The 18434-nt window shown below is 32.8% G+C and overlaps 2 protein-coding genes across 3 annotated transcripts; one reads left to right on the top strand and one right to left on the bottom strand.

Annotated features, from left to right (window-relative positions):
• The first annotated feature begins 289 nt into the window (after positions 1 to 289).
• Positions 290 to 5763, top strand: LOC107804047 (alpha carbonic anhydrase 1, chloroplastic). 2 transcript variants are annotated; one of them, XM_016627862.2, is made up of 7 exons: positions 290 to 401; positions 500 to 621; positions 2513 to 2733; positions 3108 to 3214; positions 3683 to 3785; positions 4059 to 4238; positions 5526 to 5763. In XM_016627862.2, the coding sequence occupies exons 2-7, from the start codon at positions 540 to 542 to the stop codon at positions 5661 to 5663; spliced, it is 831 nt and encodes a 276-aa protein (XP_016483348.1). In that variant the 5' UTR covers positions 290 to 401; positions 500 to 539; the 3' UTR covers positions 5664 to 5763. The 2 variants fall into 2 exon arrangements, with proteins under 2 accessions (XP_016483348.1, XP_016483347.1); XM_016627861.2 differs by lacking the exon at positions 290 to 401 and having other exon boundaries at positions 408 to 621.
• Positions 5764 to 17261: 11498 nt separating this feature from the next.
• Positions 17262 to 18143, bottom strand: LOC107823947 (uncharacterized). Its single transcript, XM_016650659.2, has one exon. The coding sequence runs from the start codon at positions 18141 to 18143 to the stop codon at positions 17262 to 17264; it is 882 nt and encodes a 293-aa protein (XP_016506145.1).
• Between the last annotated feature and the right edge of the window lie 291 nt (positions 18144 to 18434).

The following is an 18434-nucleotide window of genomic DNA, read 5'->3' as shown; positions in this document are numbered from 1 at the left end:
ATTAGTTGAAGGAGATGAAGGAAACGAACTATAATCATGTAATTAGTTAATGGTGATAAAAATGGAGTAATTTAAGTCAGATAAGATATACAAGTACAACAGCAAACCCACGGGTCTGGGAGAATAGTGTATACGCAGCATTAACCCTACCCAATAAAGGTAGAGAGGTTGTTTTCGAAAGTAAGATAAGATATAATCCAAGAAATTCTACTCTAAAATGACTTGTTAAAATAGGTCAAGCTTTTACTTGTTGAAATATAATATCCTCAATAAAAACAAAAGAATTTCCAAACAAAAAAGGCAAAAGCAAATAATGGGCTACTACTGATATAGTAAAAGGTTTGTGTAGAGCTTATAAATAAGGACAGACATTGAGTTATCTCTAGCCTCAGACATACTCTGTAAGCAATCACTTTGAAACTTACAAAAAAACTCTTTAATCATACAAAATTTTCTTGATTTGGTTTTTCATTCAAATTCTTCGTTTTTGGGTTTTCAGGAAATTGATCTTAGAGAAGTCTTTTAATTTTGTATTAGCAATGGCTGCTGTTGGTGGAATTTTAGTTTGGGTGGTCAATATATGTGCAATTCTTCTGCTCAATCTATTCTCTACTGCATCTGGTAAGTCCACTGTACTTCTTTCTTGAAGAGAAAAATATTACTATAAGAGTTCACTGTACTTCTTTCAACATGGCCACTTTTTTAACCCTACTTTAAAATATATTTTTTTGAGTCGAGAGTATATAGGAAATAGTCTCTTTAACTCCACCAAATAAAAATAAGGTCCGCATACCTTTTCCAGATCGTACTACAGTATATTATTGTTGTTTTTGTAGTAGATGAAATGTTCAATAGGTCAGGTCCTTAGTTAAAGTATTTAAATCAAAGTTTTTGACAAGTTTTTGAGGCGTTTAATGTATTCTGTGTTTTTAATATTTGATGGTTTTCATGTGTGCTTCCTTGAACCCTTTATGCAATATGCATGCATGTCTTCTCTCCAGAATATACACTTCACTAAAAGTTTCAGAACTCTGACTTAAACTGATTTTTGAACCACATGTATTATCATTACACTAAAAGTTTTTCTTATGTATTCAACAATCTGTATGCATAGAAAGATTCATTTTTGCCCTATATATTTGCACAATTTTGAAGTAAAAAGAGGTTCAATTGAATCCCTTTACGACTATGTAGCTCGGCTCTTAAACAGAAGTCTTACTGCACTTTTTGATATATATATATATATATATATATATATATATATATATAACCCGTTTGGCCAAACTTCTAAAATCAGTTTATTTTGAGAAGTGTTTTTTCTCAAAAGTACTTTTGGTGAGAAATAATTTGTTGACTAGTTAATTTGAAAAGTATTTCTGAGCATCAATTGTGTATTTGGCCAAACTTTTTAAAAATGCTTCTAAGTGTATTTTTCTCAAAAGTGTTTTTCAAAAAATGCTTTTGGGGAGCAGCTACTTTTTCTGCTTCTCCAAAATTGCTTCTACTACTAATCAAAAACACTTTTTTTCTTTTAAAAACTTAGATAAATACTTCAACTTAAAAATAAAAAAATATTTTTTTAGTTTTGGCGTTGGAGAAACTTGATCAAACAGGCTAACAGTGATACTCTTAATACTCAGGAGATAGCAAGGGAGAAAGAGTTTGTAGGATATATTCTTCATAAAAATGGGTTTTTTCCCCGCTTTATTAAACTAGTAAAGTATCAAATAAAGTGCTTAATTTTCTTGAGGATTGTTTTTCTTTCTATTTCCCGTATTGTTAAAATTTTAGTAAAGATTAGTGAAGTACACGTAATAAAACCATCCTATTCGGAAACTATTATTTGCTTTAATCGTTGAAAAATCTTTGACGAATTTGTGATGAGGATATGCTTTTAAAAGAACAAAACGACATAGTTGTCTAAAGCGTTGCTTTAGGTTTTTGTCCTCTACCATAACAGAATTTTGCTTGTATATTTAGAATATTTAGACAAAAACATTTATACTGCGACCCCAAGAATTGTACATAATTTAGATGAAGGCCAATCAATTCTTGAAAAACAATTAAATGACACCTTATCTTTGATATATACTCATTCTTTGATAATTAATCTACCATGGTCTATTAAGATTATTGATTTCTTCATAATTACTCCCTCTGTCGTCCCAATTTATATGATACAATTTGGTTTTCGATAGTTAAACTTTTTAATTTTGACTGTGAATGCGGACATAGAATCTTTAAATATTTTAAAATAAAATTTACATATTTGAAAACTACGTAATAAGTACTATAAGTTACAATACTTAACAATTCAAAAAATATTTAAAAATCATATGAAAAAGCTCACGGTCAATGAAAAACTCGTTTGATTCTCGAAATCCGAACAATGTCACATAAATTAAGACGAAGGACTAGTATTTTGCGTAGAATATATGAGCTTTATTTTTAACATTTCCGTCGCGCAATCTTCTAGTATTAATTAATTTACACAATTTTCTTTTTTGGTTAGGTGATGCTTTGAGAATCAATTTTGGTTACACAGGCCCAATAGGCCCAAATAATTGGGGAAGGTTGAACCCAACATTTTCGGCCTGCTCAACTGGCAAATCTCAGTCCCCAATAAATATTGACAGTGCTAATCTTGTTATTAACAAAAATTTGAAGCCCTTGATTATGCAATATAATCATTCTGAAGTTGCTACTTTGGTTGATAATGGCTATAATGTTGGGGTTAGTTTTCTAATAGCCTGTTTGCACAACCTTATTTTAAATTACTTTTAAGACAAAATAACTTTTAAGTCATAAGTTAGAAATTTTAACTTTTGGCTTTTGCCTTGTTTTTGTCATTTTAGCTTAAAAATAAGTATTTAAAAGCACTTTTTCTCTAACAAAAAAGGAAACTTGTTTTTCTTTTTGTTCATTTTTTTAGGTCTCATTAGGAAATTACCCTTCTTTTCCTTGAACTTTTTTCCCTATGTTCTTTAGTTTTTCTTTACTTTTATTTCTATCTTTGATCTTTTGTGCTTATTAGGATAATTGACATGATAATTTTTTCCATTATTACTAATTTCTTATGAGACTGATATTGATACCAATGGTTGCAGATAAAATATGGGGAAAATGCAGGAACTTTGGTTGTGGATGGTAAAACTTACAACTTGAAGCAAATGCACTGGCATTCTCCTTCCGAACACCGACTTGATGGGATTCAGTAGGCACTTTTTCTCTTGTTATTAAGCATTAAGAGTGTGGCCTCACGATTAATGAAGTGGTTAAAAATTTGGAAAATTGGTGTTAAAATCCCAATCAAGATAAAAAAAATTGAGTGTGGACGGAGTTATCCGATATATATACTAGTGAAAGGTAGTAAATATTCGGTAGAATAGTCAAGGCGCATACAATTTGACCTTGACACCACTAATTAAAGGGTCCAGAGAAGGATCACCGGTCCCGCACCCAAAGAATATAATGTAGACAGTCTACCATAATGTAAGCATTAGTGGCTGCTTACACGGCCCGAACATATGACCTATAGGTCAAACGGCTCGACACCACTAATTAAATTTATAAAATATAAAAAATAAGATGCTTGATGTCTTGTGTGTGCAATAGCAATTCAAGGAGTATTATATGTCGACTGAAGTATATATCTTAATAATAGGTTAAATTGTTTTTACAGATATGCTGCGGAGCTTCATCTAGTTCATTTTGCTGAAGATAATAGTATAGCAGTATTGGCAACCCTCTTCCATATTGGCCATCCTGATCCCCTAATGACCAAGGTACTACAACATATATAATATTTCATTTGTTTTAATTTATGTGATACTTTTTATTTTTCGAGATTTAAATTTTATAATTTTGACTACTATTATTTGAATGCAGGATTGTTAAATTTTTTAAAATAAAATTTATATAGTAAAAATTATGTTAAAAGTATTATAAGTCATAATAATTAATGGTTTAAAATATTTAAATACATAATAATATATATGCTATTGGAAACAATAAAAAGAAAAGATTAATATGTTGAGTTTGTTTCTATTTATGTTTAGCTTCAAAACAAACTGAATGAGCTGGCAAGGGACGTGGCATCACAGAAAGAAACACAGATTCAGCTGGGAAGTATAGACACACATGAAATAAGGAAACACACACACAAATATTACTCATATACTGGTTCTTTAACTACTCCTCCATGCTCTGAAAATGTCTCTTGGCACATCCTTGGCAAGGTATAGTTATCTTTCTACATTTTCCTTTCTCTTTTTATTTCTTGAAAGACTGGAGCTTCATTTGTTAGTGTAAATAATTAGTAACATGAGCAAAGTTATTATTGTGTCACGTCTTAGCAGAGACAGATTTAGAATTTAAAGTTTATATATGGTACTTACAATGATCTCAAGTTAATATACAATGATAATTAGGTTCAAATATAGTTTAACAGTAGCGGACGCACGTGGTGCAGCTGAACCCGCTTCACCAAAAAATAATACTGTGTATATGAATAAATTACGATTAAAGCAGCATAAATTTTGTAAAAATATTTTATTTGAACCCACTTGACAATTATTATTTTACGACTAAAGTTATGTATTTTTAAGATTGAACCCGCGTGCACAAAATCTTGGATCCGCCACTGTGTTTAATATGTATAGATATTTAATATATATATATATATATAAAGTATGAGAAAAACTATTATGTTCTGGTGAACCCGTACATAATGCGTTGGATCCGCCCCTACATCTTAGGCCTGATTGTACGGACTAGCCACTTTTAGAATCGATTATTAACATAGCCGGTGTCCAAAAATTGGTTGAAAAGTAGCCACTTTTAATTCGGAAATACCATGATAGTGTCATGAATTTCGAGCTTAAACAAGTAAAAAGTTCAAGATAATGTCCTGATTTTCGAAATCCGTAACACTTTTATGGGATTTCAGAAATTGACCGTTTTTCAATAACTTTTGAATCTCTGACTATTTTATGATTACAAGAATAAAAAATGGCTATTTTTAACATACCCGAATTAGTGAATAAGATCAAATATGGACTGATTGAAAAATGTTGAACCAAGACCACAAGGAAATGGCATGATGGTTGAACATGTTACAGTTTTATAGGTAAGAATACACAAATTATATTTTAATGAGATTGTGTAAGGTAGATAGGCTATCGGAAACAACTCTTCTACCTTACATGAAGTAAGGGTAAGATCTACATACACCCCATCCTTCCCAAACCCTACTTCTGTGATCACACTGAGTATGTTGTTATTAAGAACAGCTAGATAGTTCGTAGTTAAGAAGAACTAACCAATCAACCACCGCCCAGTATAATCCCACAACTGGGTCTGTGGAGGGTATGATGTACGCAGTCTTACCCCTACCCTGGGAAGGCAGAGAGATTGTTTCCGATGTTGTTAAGAAGAACTAATTTTTAATAATTACATGTGCACATTGTCAAATTAATTTACACTAATAATGTATTCATGTAATGATGGAAAAAATGTGAATGCAGGTGAGATCAATATCAAGAGAGCAAGTAGAAGCTTTGAGAGCTCCATTGGATTCGAGGTGCAAGAGAAATGCAAGACCAGTACAGCCCTTGAATGGAAGGCAAATTCAGATGTATGAAGTCCAAGCAAATGTTAATTAGTTTTTTTATATGTCTAGGGGAAACAATAATTTTATATATGTATCTCTCTCTATATATATTCCCCCGATGAAAAGCTCGTTAATTAAGTTCTCTATCTAAATTCTAATCCTAATTACATAAACACATACTTCTATGAAGCATTAGCTCAAGAAAGACAAAGGTACAATACGTCATTTGGTTCAAAACTAGGTTATCCTAACCAGGATAGATAATCCCACATTCGATATGGGATAGATAATCCCATGATTTTGTTATAAATTTTATTTTGATTTTAGCTAATACTCACGATCAAATTTAATCCCAAATTTATATTGGGATAACCCCTAATCCCTGTAACCAAACAACCCCTAACACTGGTTGTGTTTTATCATATGGCCAATCCCTGTAAAGGAAAATGTGAATTGAAGCGCATACTCTTAGGGCCCGTTTGGACATAAAATCTGGTTGAAGATTTTTTCAAAAAAAATTTACTTTTTTTCGAAATCAGTGTTTGTTCATAAAATTTTCACTTGAAGATGCATTTTGGAAATTTTTGAAAATTTGAAAAACTGCAAAAAAACTGTTTTTCAAAATTCACTCAAATCACTCACAAAACTTCAAAAACAACCTAAACTAAAATTTATGTTCAAACACTAACTCTAAATTTCAAATATCATTTTTACTTGAAAAATATTTTCATCATTTTTTTGAATTTTACAATTCTTATGTCCAAACGCCTACTTAAAAAGAAGGAGAAAGAAAACGAAAGACCGAAAAGGAAATAATAGAGTTTTCCATGAAGATAATTGCATGTAGTAGAATTTCAAGATGCTTGAAATAATTTTTAAATAAACCCAAAAAAAAAAAAATTGAGAAAAGAGCAATTAAATGCAAGAATATTTGAGAAGAGTAAGACTTGTTATTTCAACCATCTATGCGGACTAGATAATTGTACAAGCTTTTGACATTAATCATCACTTAATGTCTATGTCAAAAGCTTGTACGACTAAATAATTGTCTTTGCTTCTTGTTTTCTTCTTCTATATCAAATCTACCAATAACTCCAAGTCCTTTTATTGTAACAACATTTCTTGGTCATCAAACTTTTATTATCCAATAAGTTAATCTTGTTTTATCTCCTTTTTTTTAAATTCTTCTTGTGTTGGCTCATACAAGTAAACGAATAAAAACTCAATTTTTTCGAAGTCCCAAATGTTAAATTCCGTGAAAATATTACTTTCCTTTTATTGATTTAATATAAATATTTAATACGAGTAATATTTTGTTCCTCGGATTACTTCATATATGGGAGATGAAACCATTGCTTGCTTGGCAAATAAAATAATAAGAATCACATTAGTTGAGTTGATTCTCAAGTTGTATCTAACTCCAATAAATATTATTTGTCCAATAATTCAGATGAGTTACATAGATACTATATATCTCCAATTAGTACTTTAACTGATTATTTATTTGGAGAATAATAAACCGACGTGGAAGCAGCGCTTCTGAAGCAAACTCATGTGCCAAGTCTCTTTCTCGCGATGTGTTTTCCTTAGTTCTTTTTTATTCAATCAGTCGGAATTTGATGTAAGAAATACTTTTATATATATTAGTCTCTCTGAACGTGTCTCATATCATTGTAAAATTGCAGACTTTAAGAATTTTTATTTGATTTATAAAGGTATTTGAACACACATTAATTGCAAATCTATATATATCTAAATTTTATCTATTATTTTAGGTTCACTTTTAAATAGAAAATTTTGAAGCTAAAGATTTTGTTTCATTATCTCAAAAGAAGTAACGTATCACTCACAAAAGTTTAACTTCTATTCAAGTGAAATTTATATCAAACAAAACTATAAACTTCTTTTTAACTTCAACTTTAATTTCAGGTACTGATTTTTTAAACTTTAATCAAATATTGTCCCAAAAGATAGAACCCATAAAATTATGCTAGATATTGTCAAGTAATTAATTATTCAAAATTTCTGTGGCAAAAAAAGACCAAAAAAATAAATAAATTTAAAGACTATTGAATTGCCGCACTCCCCTTCAACTTGGACAAATAAATTTATGACTCGCCTTTAAAGTTATTTATCAAGTCAATAAAGGTATATTACTTTTAAAGTTATAAATATAGATAAAATATTTCTTCCGTAAGTTGTAATGCCTCTTCCGAATTAAAAGAGCAGTGGTTAGTGGATAACATTATCAACATGTGGCTATTAAAACGATATCCATATTTTCACCACCACTTGCATATTGTAAAAATATTAAAAATTATCTAAAAGTAAAAGTGTGCAAAAAAATTTAATTAAAATGTTAAAGGAATGTAGGCAACACCTTTTCCAATGAAACTATTTTGAGGTTAGCAATTTCTACAATGTGCAAAATAGTTTAATAGAAATTCGATACTCATGATATAATGCCTACTCGGCTTTACTGAAGAAGAAGGGGCGAAGTCTCAACTACCAGACTACTACTATACCAAACGCACTCCACGAGTGGATTAGTTGAGTGACTAGACTGATACTCTAAACGAGACCAATACTATCAAAAAGAAAGTAGCAAAAATCATAAGAGAAGAAAAGTTCACAGAAGGTTGGGAAATAGTACGCCCGGTTCACCAGGTTCTACCACTCCTACCAAAAAAATTAAATTTCTATTCTTTACTAATTTCTTCTACCACAAGAACTCAAGGAAAAAAAATGGAATTGAAGTAAAGATTTAAAAAAAAGGAATGAAGATATTCTTCAACATTGGTAGAATGAAGAATTACAAAATGTGTTTTAAGAAGAAGTATTTTTCTCATATCTTTTATTTACTTCAAGTGAAAGCCTTTAAATAAAAATTAATCATCCAGCAATGGTTGAACAAATGTGAATTAAATTATTAAAGTAAATACAATTATAACATCAGAGTGTTGATTGCTAGTTCTGAAGGCTAAAAATCAGTAGTATCCTTCAGTTTACATATTAATGTCTGCGATGATATCAATTGTACCAATATTGTGGTCTGTGGATACACATTTTTTTCATAGAAGAGAGTTAAAAGCTGCAGACAGTTAAGTAGTAAAAAAAATTCATACCTATCCGTGTGCAAATGAAAGAAAAAAGATCAGCACAAGGAAATCAATCTAATAATTGATTCAAGTATTTATTTTTCATTTTAGATTGTTACTATTGTTGGGATTTTAAGCTTATGTAGCTTAAAGAAGGTGAATGAGAAATGGAGAGAAAATGAAATATTTAAGTTTCACTTGGGAAAGGGACATTGACCCATATCGGAGAAAGAAAAAACTTTTGATGGGTATATATATAATTGTTCTTCTTCTAACTCTTAAAGAATTAAAAAAAAAGGCAAGTCTCGCGTCGTCGTCGTCGTCGCTCGGCTCGGCTCCGGATTGATTAATCTTTTTGAACAAAATTCCTTTCAATTATTTAATTAATTAATTAAATAATTAACGAAAAATTCAATCCGGAATAACTCATGACCCGCGACCCGGTTCGGTCAGGCCCGTTTTCTTTCCCGAATTATTTTAAATATATTTTTTCCACAATATTTCAAACACCCTTTTTCCAACAACCATGGCTGTTTCTGAAAGGTTGCAAACCTTTTCAGAAACAATGCCAGCAACTCTATAAATAGAGTTTGAATCCCAGAATCTTTCCTTACGAAATTTTTTAAGCTTCTTCTTCTTCTTCTTCTGCACAATATTTTCCAGTGTGTTTTACGACCATTTAGTGGTTCGCAGTTATCAGAGTTTTGGTACCAATACACTGGTGAGTTAAATCGTTCTATCCTGGGAGGATATATTCCAGCACCTCGGGTACTTGAGGGGAATAATTTTCTTAAGGACACACTGTGTATTCAGTGGGCTCGATTTATTCCTATACTATTTTTTGTTTTCCAAAATCTATTTCGTTAAATAAGTATTACTAACTTTCTGTTTTATTTTTTCAGAAAGTTTAATTGTTTATTACAGCAATACAGAATAATAACAATCTTAAGGAAATTAATATTTTTTTTTTATATTCTGTATTTTATTTGTGGAGATTAAAACCTGTGTGGTTTTCTACTCCTTTTGAAATTTACTATTCTGATTTGAAGATATAAAAACTTCATCAAAGAATTGAAATTCGTAAGACGATTTGAAGAATATAAAAACTTCATCGTTTTTCTGTAAAACAGTATATAAAAACTTCGGTTTTATTTATTATACATACTGTTTTTTTGTTAATAACAGTATTGTGTACTGTTCTGATTTTGCCATTAATTGAACTCTTCTGTTGTTTACAGTGAGAAATGACAATTGATAACGGAAATTCTTCTGCGACTATTGCGGCAACGACGATAGCCTCGTCCAGCCGGACTGATGTTCCACCGGCAGAGAAATCGGGGAAATTTTCCGGAGCCAACTTCAAAGGATGGCAGCAAAGGGTATTGTTCTAGCTTACCACACTTGGTATGCAGAAATTCACTAGTGAAGAACCTCCAGTGCCTGCTGCAGACATGCCGGACAATGAAAAATTCATGATTTTTGAGGCGTGGAAGCAGGCAGATTTTCTTTGCAAAGGCTATATCTTAAGCACTTTAGAGGATGACTTGTACAATGTGTACAATGCGATGAATACTTCGAAAGAATTATGGGGACGCACTTGAGAAGAAGTACAAGACTGAAGATGCATGCTTGAAGAAGTTCGTGATTGCCAAGTTTCTAGACTATAAAATGATAGACAGTAAAACTGTTGGAACCCAAGTTCAGGAGCTTCAACTTATTTTTCATGACCTTATTGCTGAAGGTATGGTCGTGAATGAAGCATTTCAAGTGGCTGCAATAATTGAAAAATTGCCTCCTTCGTGGAGAGATTTCAAGAACTATCTTAAGCACGAGTGCAAAGAAATGAAGTTGGAAGATCTTGTGATTCGTCTTAAGATTGAGGAAGACAACAAAATAGCCGAGAAGAAGTCTCGTGGAAATTCAACGATCATGGGAGCTAATATCGTTGAGCAGACTGCTCCAAAAAGTAAGAAGAGAAAGAGGTCTTCTGGACAGACTAAGGAGCAGAACAAAAAGAAATTCAAGGGCAGCTGCTACAATTGTAGAAAAATCGATCACAAAGCCCCTGATTGTCGTCTCCCGAAAAAGTATAAGAAGAAAGGATAGGCCAACATAGTGGAGAAGAATTATGACATTGATGATTTGTGTGCAATAATTTCGGAATGCAACCTAGTTGGAAATCCGAATGAGTGATGGATTGACTCTGGCGCTACTCGACATGTTTGTGCTGTCAAGGAAGCATTTGCGACTTACTCTACTACTGGTCCCGAAGAAGAGCTTTCCATGGGAAATACTGCAACAGCCAAGATTGAAGGTTATGGGAAGATATTCCTGAAAATGACTTCCGGCAAAGTGTTAACGCTCAACAACATTCTTCATGTTCCTACTATTAGGAAGAATTTAGTTTCTACTTCTTTGCTTGTTAAGAACGGATTCAAGTGTGTATTTGTTTCTGATAAAGTTGTTGTAAGCAAGAATGAAATGTATGTTGGAAAGGGCTACCTCAAAGAGGGCCTCTTCAAACTAAATGTAATGGTTGTTGACAGTATGAATAAAATTGCAGCTTCTTCTTATTTATTGGAGTCAAATGATTTATGGCAAATTCGTTTAGGACATGTCAATTATAAAACCTTGCGGAAGTTAATTAATTTAGAAGTGTTGCCTAAATTCGAGTATAATAAATCAAAATATCAAATATGTGTTGAGTTTAAGTTTGTAAAACATCCTTATAAGTCTATTGAAAGGAATTCAAATCCTTTAGACTTAATTCATACCGACATTTGTGATATGAAGTCGACACCATCTCGAGGTGGGAAAAAGTATTTTATTACTTTTATTAACGACTGCACTCGATATTGTTATTTTTATTTGCTTAATAGTAAGGATTAAGCAATTGAAGCATTTAAGCAATACAAGAATGAAGTGGAGAATCAATTGAATAAAAAGATCAAAATGATTAGAAGTGATAGGGGTGGAGAATATGAATTTCCATTTGCAGAAATATATTCGGAATATGGAATTATCCATCAAACTACTGCACCTTATACACCTCAATCCAATGGAATTGCGGAAAGGAAAAATCGGACATTAAAGGAAATGATGAATTTTTTATTAATAAGTTCTGGATTACCGCAGATTTTGTGGGGCGAAGCTATCCTTACAGCTAACCGAATACTCAACAGAGTACCCCACAGCAAAACGCAATCTATTCCATATGAAAAATGGAAAGGAAGAAAACCCAACTTGAAATATTTCAAAGTGTGGAGGTGTCTAGCAAAGGTACAAGTTCCTTTACCTAAAAGGGTTAAAATCGGACCAAAAATTATTGATTGCATTTTCATTGGATATGCTACAAACAGTAAAGCATGTCGGTTTTTGGTTCATAAATTTGATAATCCCAAAATTCACATTAATACGGTAATGGAATCAGATAATGCTGAATTCTTTGAAAGCATCTATCTGTATAAAACTAAATATGAGTCGTTAAGTGAAAGACCTAAACGGCCTCGGGAAGAACCAAAGGAAAATACTTCAAGTATAGAAGATCCAAGGCGTAGCAAACGTCAAAGAACATCTACTTCCTTTGGACCAGATTTTATGACATTCTTGCTTGAAAATGAGCCTCAAACTTTTAAAGCAGCTATGTCATCTTCTGATTCAGCATTTTGGAAAGAGGCAGTCAATAGTGAGATTCAATCAATTTTGGATAACCATACATGGGAATTGGTAGATCTTCCTCCAGGAAATAAGCCTTTAGGTTCGAAATGGATCTTTAAACGGAAAGTGAAAGCTGATGGCACTATTGACAAATATAAGGCAAGACTTGTTGTCAAAGGTTATAGACAAAAGGAAGGCCTTGATTACTTTGACACTTACTCGCCAGTAACGAGGATAACATCTATTAGGGTGTTAGTGGCAATAGCGGCCGTGTATGGTCTTGAAATCCATCAAATGGATGTTAAAACAGCTTTCTTAAATGGAGAATTAGAGAAAGAGATTTACATGGAACAACCTGAGGGTTTTGTGGTAACTGGTAAAGAAAAGAAAGTGTGCAAACTTGTTAAGTCACTTTATGGACTTAAACAAGCACCCAAATAATGGCATGCCAAATTTGACCAAACAATGTTGGCAAGTGGGTTTAAAATCAACGAGTGCGACAAATGTGTTTACATTAAAAACACTCCAGGTCATGAAGTCATTGTTTGTTTATATGTTGATGACATGTTGATAATGAGCAAAAACATGGCAGATATAAATTCTACTAAGCACATGTTAGCTAGCAAATTCGATATGAAAGACTTAGGAGTGGCTGATGTGATCTTAGGAATCAGAATTCACAAGATTCCACAAGGTCTAGCATTATCACAGTCTCACTACATTGAAAAGGTACTTGACAAGTTCAAGTATTTGGATTTCAAAATTGCCAAGACTCCAATTGACGTGAGTTATGCACTTCAAAAGAATGAAGGTGAAAGTGACTCACAATTAGATTATGCAAGAGTATTGGGAAGTTTGATGTATATCATGAATTGTACACGACCAGATATAGCATGTGCTATTAGTAAACTGAGTTGGTTTACAAGTAATCCCAATCGCATATATTGGATGGCAATGAAACGAGTTTTGAGGTATCTCAAACATACCCAAAATTACGCTTTGCATTATAACAAATATCCCTCCGTGATCGAGGGATATAGTGATGCAAATTGGATCACTGGATCATCTGAAGTTAAATCCACGAGTGGATATGTTTTCACAATTGGGGGTGGAGTAGTGTCTTGGAAATCATCCAAACAAACGTGCATCGCCCGTTCTACAATGGAATCTGAATTCATAGCTTTAGATAAGGCCGATGAAGAAGCTGAATGGCTCCGGAATTTCTTGAAAGATATTCCATTTTGGCCCAAACCTTTGGCACCTATTTGTATACATTGTGATAGTCAAGCGGCAATAGGCAGGGCAGGGAGCGTTATGTATAACGGAAAATCTCGTCATATACGACGGAGACACAATACCGTTAGACAACTACTCTCTAGTGGTGTTATCACAATTGACTACATAAAGTCAAGAGATAACGTGTCGGATCCACTTACAAAAGGCCTATCTAGAGAGGCAGTTGAAAGATCATCAAAGGAAATGGGGTTAAGGTCTAGGACAAGTCATCATGACGGTAACTCTACCTAGCAGACTGGGGATCCCACGAGCTAGGTTCAAGGAGATCAAACTAACTTATGAATGACGGTTCAACATTGTCAAATAACTCAACCCATTCTCGTGATGAAGACAATGTTCAGAAATCGAGGTAAAGCTTAAAGATTTTTTAATGAGTCAACAAAGCTTAAAGGTTTTTTAATGATTTACTAAGTCTGGTAGAATATGACCAGATAGTGTGTCTATAGGATTACACATTTATAAATCACATATGTGAGTGTGAAGTGTAAGCCGCTTCAAGGGGAATGAAAGTAAAGGCCCATTCTCTAAAGCACTCATGAAACCAGGCGGTGTTCATGGCTGAAACGAACACAACCGTGAGAACCATAGATGGTTAAGGATTGATTGTGTGACTTATGTTGTCTAGGTATACAACAAAGCTCGACGGTTCAAAGATATCAAATCTACCGATCGACCGAGTATATCCGATATAAGTTCACTACCGAAAGTTCAAAGGGAAACCTACTTATCCAGATGCAATTAATTCTTGCATGTAAAACACACACGCGTACGTGCATTCCTTTATTTTATAGCCATTCCCCATTCATGTGGGGAATTGTTGGGATTTTAAGCTTGTGTAGCTTAAAGAAGGTGAATGAGAAATGGAGGGAAAATAAAATATTTGAGTTTCCCTTGGGAAAGGGACATTATCCCATATCGGAGAAAGAAAAGGCTTTTGATGGGTATATATATAATTGCTCTTCTTCTAGCTCTTAAAGAGTTAAGAAAAAGGCAAGCCTCGCGCCGTCGTCGTTCGCTCGGCTCTGCTTCGGCTTCGGCTTCGGCTTCGAATTCGGATTCGGTCAAAGATCGATTGATTGATTAATTTTTTTGGACAAAATTTTTTTTAATTATTTAATTAATTAATTAAATAATTAACGAAAAATTCAATCCGAAATAACCCATGACCCGCAACCCGGTTCGGTCAGGCCCGTTTTCTTTTCCGGATTATTTTAAATATATTTTTCCCGCAATATTTCAAACACCCCTTTTCCAACAGCCATGGCTGTTTCTGAAAGGTTGCAAACCTTTTCAGAAACAATGCCAGCAACTCTATAAATAGAGTTTGAATTTTAGAATCTTTCCTTACGAAATTTTCTGAGCTTCTTCTTCTTCTTCTTCTGCACAATATTTTTCAGTGTGTTTTACGACCATTGAGTGGTTCGCAGTTCATCAGAGTTTTGGTACCAATACACTGGTCAGTTAAATCGTTCTATCCTGGGAGGATATATTCTAGTACCTCGGGTACTTGAGGGGAATAATTTTCTTAAGGACACACTGTGTATTCAGTAGGCTCGATTTATTCCTATACTATTTTTTATTTTCCAGAATTTATTTCGTTAAACAAGTATTGCTAACTTTCTGTTTTGTTTTTTCAGAAAGTTTATTTGTTTATTACAGCAATACAGAATAATAACAACTATCACGCGCGATAAAATAAATGTGAAGTAAAATATTTGAAAATATATTCTAATATGAAGGAACACAACCCTTCGAATCAAGACATCAGTTATGTTGTTTTTAATAATAAGTACTATAGTTTTTCCCTTCTAGACAAATAATTTCGTTAAAGTTAATTATTGATGAAAGAACACAACTATTTAGAAAAGATACAATATGTAAATCAATATCTCTCAGGTATTTTTTTAATTATTATTGCGAAATATAAATAAATTTTATGAAAAGGTTATTTTAGTAATTTAACTTTTAATATAGTATAAAAAATTAGGAATGAAATTTTAGAATTTAGCATATCTTTTGACATGACCTTTCCCCGAATTAAAATGCACATAGAACAATTCATAACCAATAAAAAAGGAGGGAAAATATTATCTTCTCTCTAGCGCTTCAAATAATGTGAAAATCATATAATCGATAATGAATCTGATAGATCATAACTAATAGAAAATCAACCAGCAAACCCAATTAAATCAATACGTCTTCAGAATAGTGTCTATAATCGTGATAGCGGAAGGGTTTTTCTAGCGAAAAAGATAAAAAGTATAATGTCACTTTAAAAATTAAATGATTAAATATCTATTAATCAAACCAGAAATGACATAAAAGACCGAAAAAAAGTTTGGTATGAGCAAGAAAATTAGTAATAACAAAAGAATTAAGCATAGTAGTTGTCTAACCATTTTAACGCATTACAAACGCATGTACCTTCACTGAAGAGAATAAATTCATTAACCAATTATCTCTTCTATACGGGAATGTGCACCTTTATGTTTAAATAGGAGTATAATTTTCTACTAAATTAGAGGTTAAATAGATTTGAAAAAGGACGTTTAGTTACACACAACCTTCTAGAAAGGACACGTCAAATAAAATTAGTTTTTTTTCTTCTTAATAAATTTTATAATTAAATTTTATTTTTATAAATAGAATATTTAAGTTATTTAGAGGGGTATTTATGTAATTTGACTTTTAAGTTAAGGGCTTTTCACTTTTAATATAATATAATATATATATATATATATATATATATATATATATATCAAAAATTTAACTACGGACAAAATTAGATAATTTCAGATGATATAAGAGCAAATTTGAACCTCATTTCTTCGGTGAGTAAACAAGATATGTGTAAAAATTATAAGAAAATCAAATTAGTGAAGGTGTCTTTATTGTATATTTGAACCAAACAAATAAAGATTTGGTGAAGTGGTAAGTACTCTTTTATTCTTAATTAAGGATTTTGGGTTTGAGTCATGGGTATAAAGTCGTCTTTATTAGCAAACGTTTTACCCCAATATCGGATTCCTGAGTGACTTTGGATTTAGTCGATATGAATACCGCGTGGAAAACCAAAAAAAATAACTTTTTTTTGATTGTGAGTTTTGAAATATAGACGGGCACGTGACAAACTTGGCCATGTTCGATGTTTACGGATTTAAAAATGTAAGTAGAAGACAATAAAGTGAGGACAAAGAAAATATTATTTCCAAATAACAACAACAAACGCAATAATTTCTCACAAGTGAGGTCTAGCAGAGTAATAATATTCCCAAATCATCCATTATAACCTAACTACCAGAAATAGTAAAATTTACAAGCCTTCACTCCAAAACCAAATCTATTTACAATATATAAACCTATTCATTATCCTAGTATTGAAAAGGTCAAAAATCAAAAAGCAAGGAGAAAGGGAAACATTTCTAAATTTGAAAAAAAGGAAAAAAGGATTTCAAAAAAAAAAAAACTAATTTTAACGGAGTAAGTGAAAAAGCCGTTGATTTTACCGCCATATTCCGAAAAAATTTCCAACTACTACCATATAAAACTTGACTTTTCGTGCTAGCCTTTTTCAAATTTCTTCCATTGGGACCCACACTTTAAACAACTGCGTTGATTTCGTCGCCTCCCCATGATTCCGATCTCCGGCCCGACGCGAACCGTTTCATCCCTCCTAAACCGGCCAGCTCCGAAACCGGTTCAACACCAACTGGAGCTCCGCGCGTTTTCCCTACGCCCACGCTCTTGCTTTTTCTTAGAGGTTTTACCGGTTCTTCAATCCTTGAACCCAGTGCTTTCTCCGTACTAGACCTAGCCGGTTTTTTGTGATTCCGGCCAGACCGAAATATCGATAGTAATCTGGAACAGAATCCGGTTTTGCGTTTCTCACTACTGCTTCGTGATCTCTCGAGTGATTTTTCCCTTTTTTTTGATTTTTTTTCAGATGATCGCCGGCGACTTCGTTTCGATCTTACTCTTCCCATACAAGATACTTTCGGCGACGATGGTTCAGTAACTGAAGCTGATTTCAATGTGGATTCAGACCGCTTCGCCGGAAAAAGCCGTATATTCGCCGGTTTACAAGTTCGGCGTTTCGAATCGACGAAACTAGCCTTCTGAGTCTTCGGTAGTCCAATAATCGAAGCCTTAGTTTTCAAAGTCGTCGAAAATCTCTGCGAATTCGAATTGGAACCTGGAATATTTAAGTTCGTCGGATTTGGACCGATACCTTTCATGGACTGTTTACGTTCCAAAAAAGCGTTCCGATCAAACCAATCGAACTCAGCATCTTTTGAAAGCCAGAATGATTCCGGTGGAAAATCCGGCGGAACTTCTGGTTCCTTCTCCTCGGCGTTTAAATCATCTTTCACCGGTTTTTCGCCGGCGCCGACGTTGTCAGCCAAAGTTTCACATACTACTTTTCGGTCATTTCCGCCGCCGGCACAGGCTGAAACTAGAGTTTCTAAATCAACCTGAGGCATTCTAGAGAGAGAACGTTGAAGAAATTTGAAGAGAGTGAAAATGGCAAATGTGAAAGGAAGAAATCCTAAGGTGATTTGAGTAAACGCAAGCATATATTTATAAATAGAAACTTTGATTTTAATTTAATTTTTTCTTATTTACTACTTTTTCTTTTCTGTCCCAATTCATGTTACAGTTCAAATGTTAATTTTTTTAATTTGATAGTGTATTCAATTATAAATTCTTTAAGGTTTTTATAATAAAATTATGTAAAAATATTATAATTTATAATAATTAATAATTTAAAATAC

The sequence above is a fragment of the Nicotiana tabacum genome, chromosome 10, assembly GCF_000715075.1.
Source record: "Nicotiana tabacum cultivar K326 chromosome 10, ASM71507v2, whole genome shotgun sequence".
Taxonomy (NCBI): domain Eukaryota; kingdom Viridiplantae; phylum Streptophyta; class Magnoliopsida; order Solanales; family Solanaceae; genus Nicotiana; species Nicotiana tabacum.
Note: the sequence above shows the minus strand (reverse complement) of the source record. Positions and strands in the feature narration are given on the sequence as shown.

Bases quoted from the DNA above. Each gene is read 5' to 3' on its own strand.
- LOC107804047 (XM_016627862.2), top strand. From the start codon at position 540: ATGGCTGCTGTTGGTGGAATTTTAGTTTGGGTGGTCAATATATGTGCA. The intron at 2,734-3,107 runs GTTAGTTTTCTA...CAATGGTTGCAG, and splicing joins ATAATGGCTATAATGTTGGG to ATAAAATATGGGGAAAATGC. The intron at 3,215-3,682 runs GTAGGCACTTTT...TTGTTTTTACAG, and splicing joins CACCGACTTGATGGGATTCA to ATATGCTGCGGAGCTTCATC.
- LOC107823947 (XM_016650659.2), bottom strand. From the start codon at position 18,143: ATGCCTCAGGTTGATTTAGAAACTCTAGTTTCAGCCTGTGCCGGCGGC.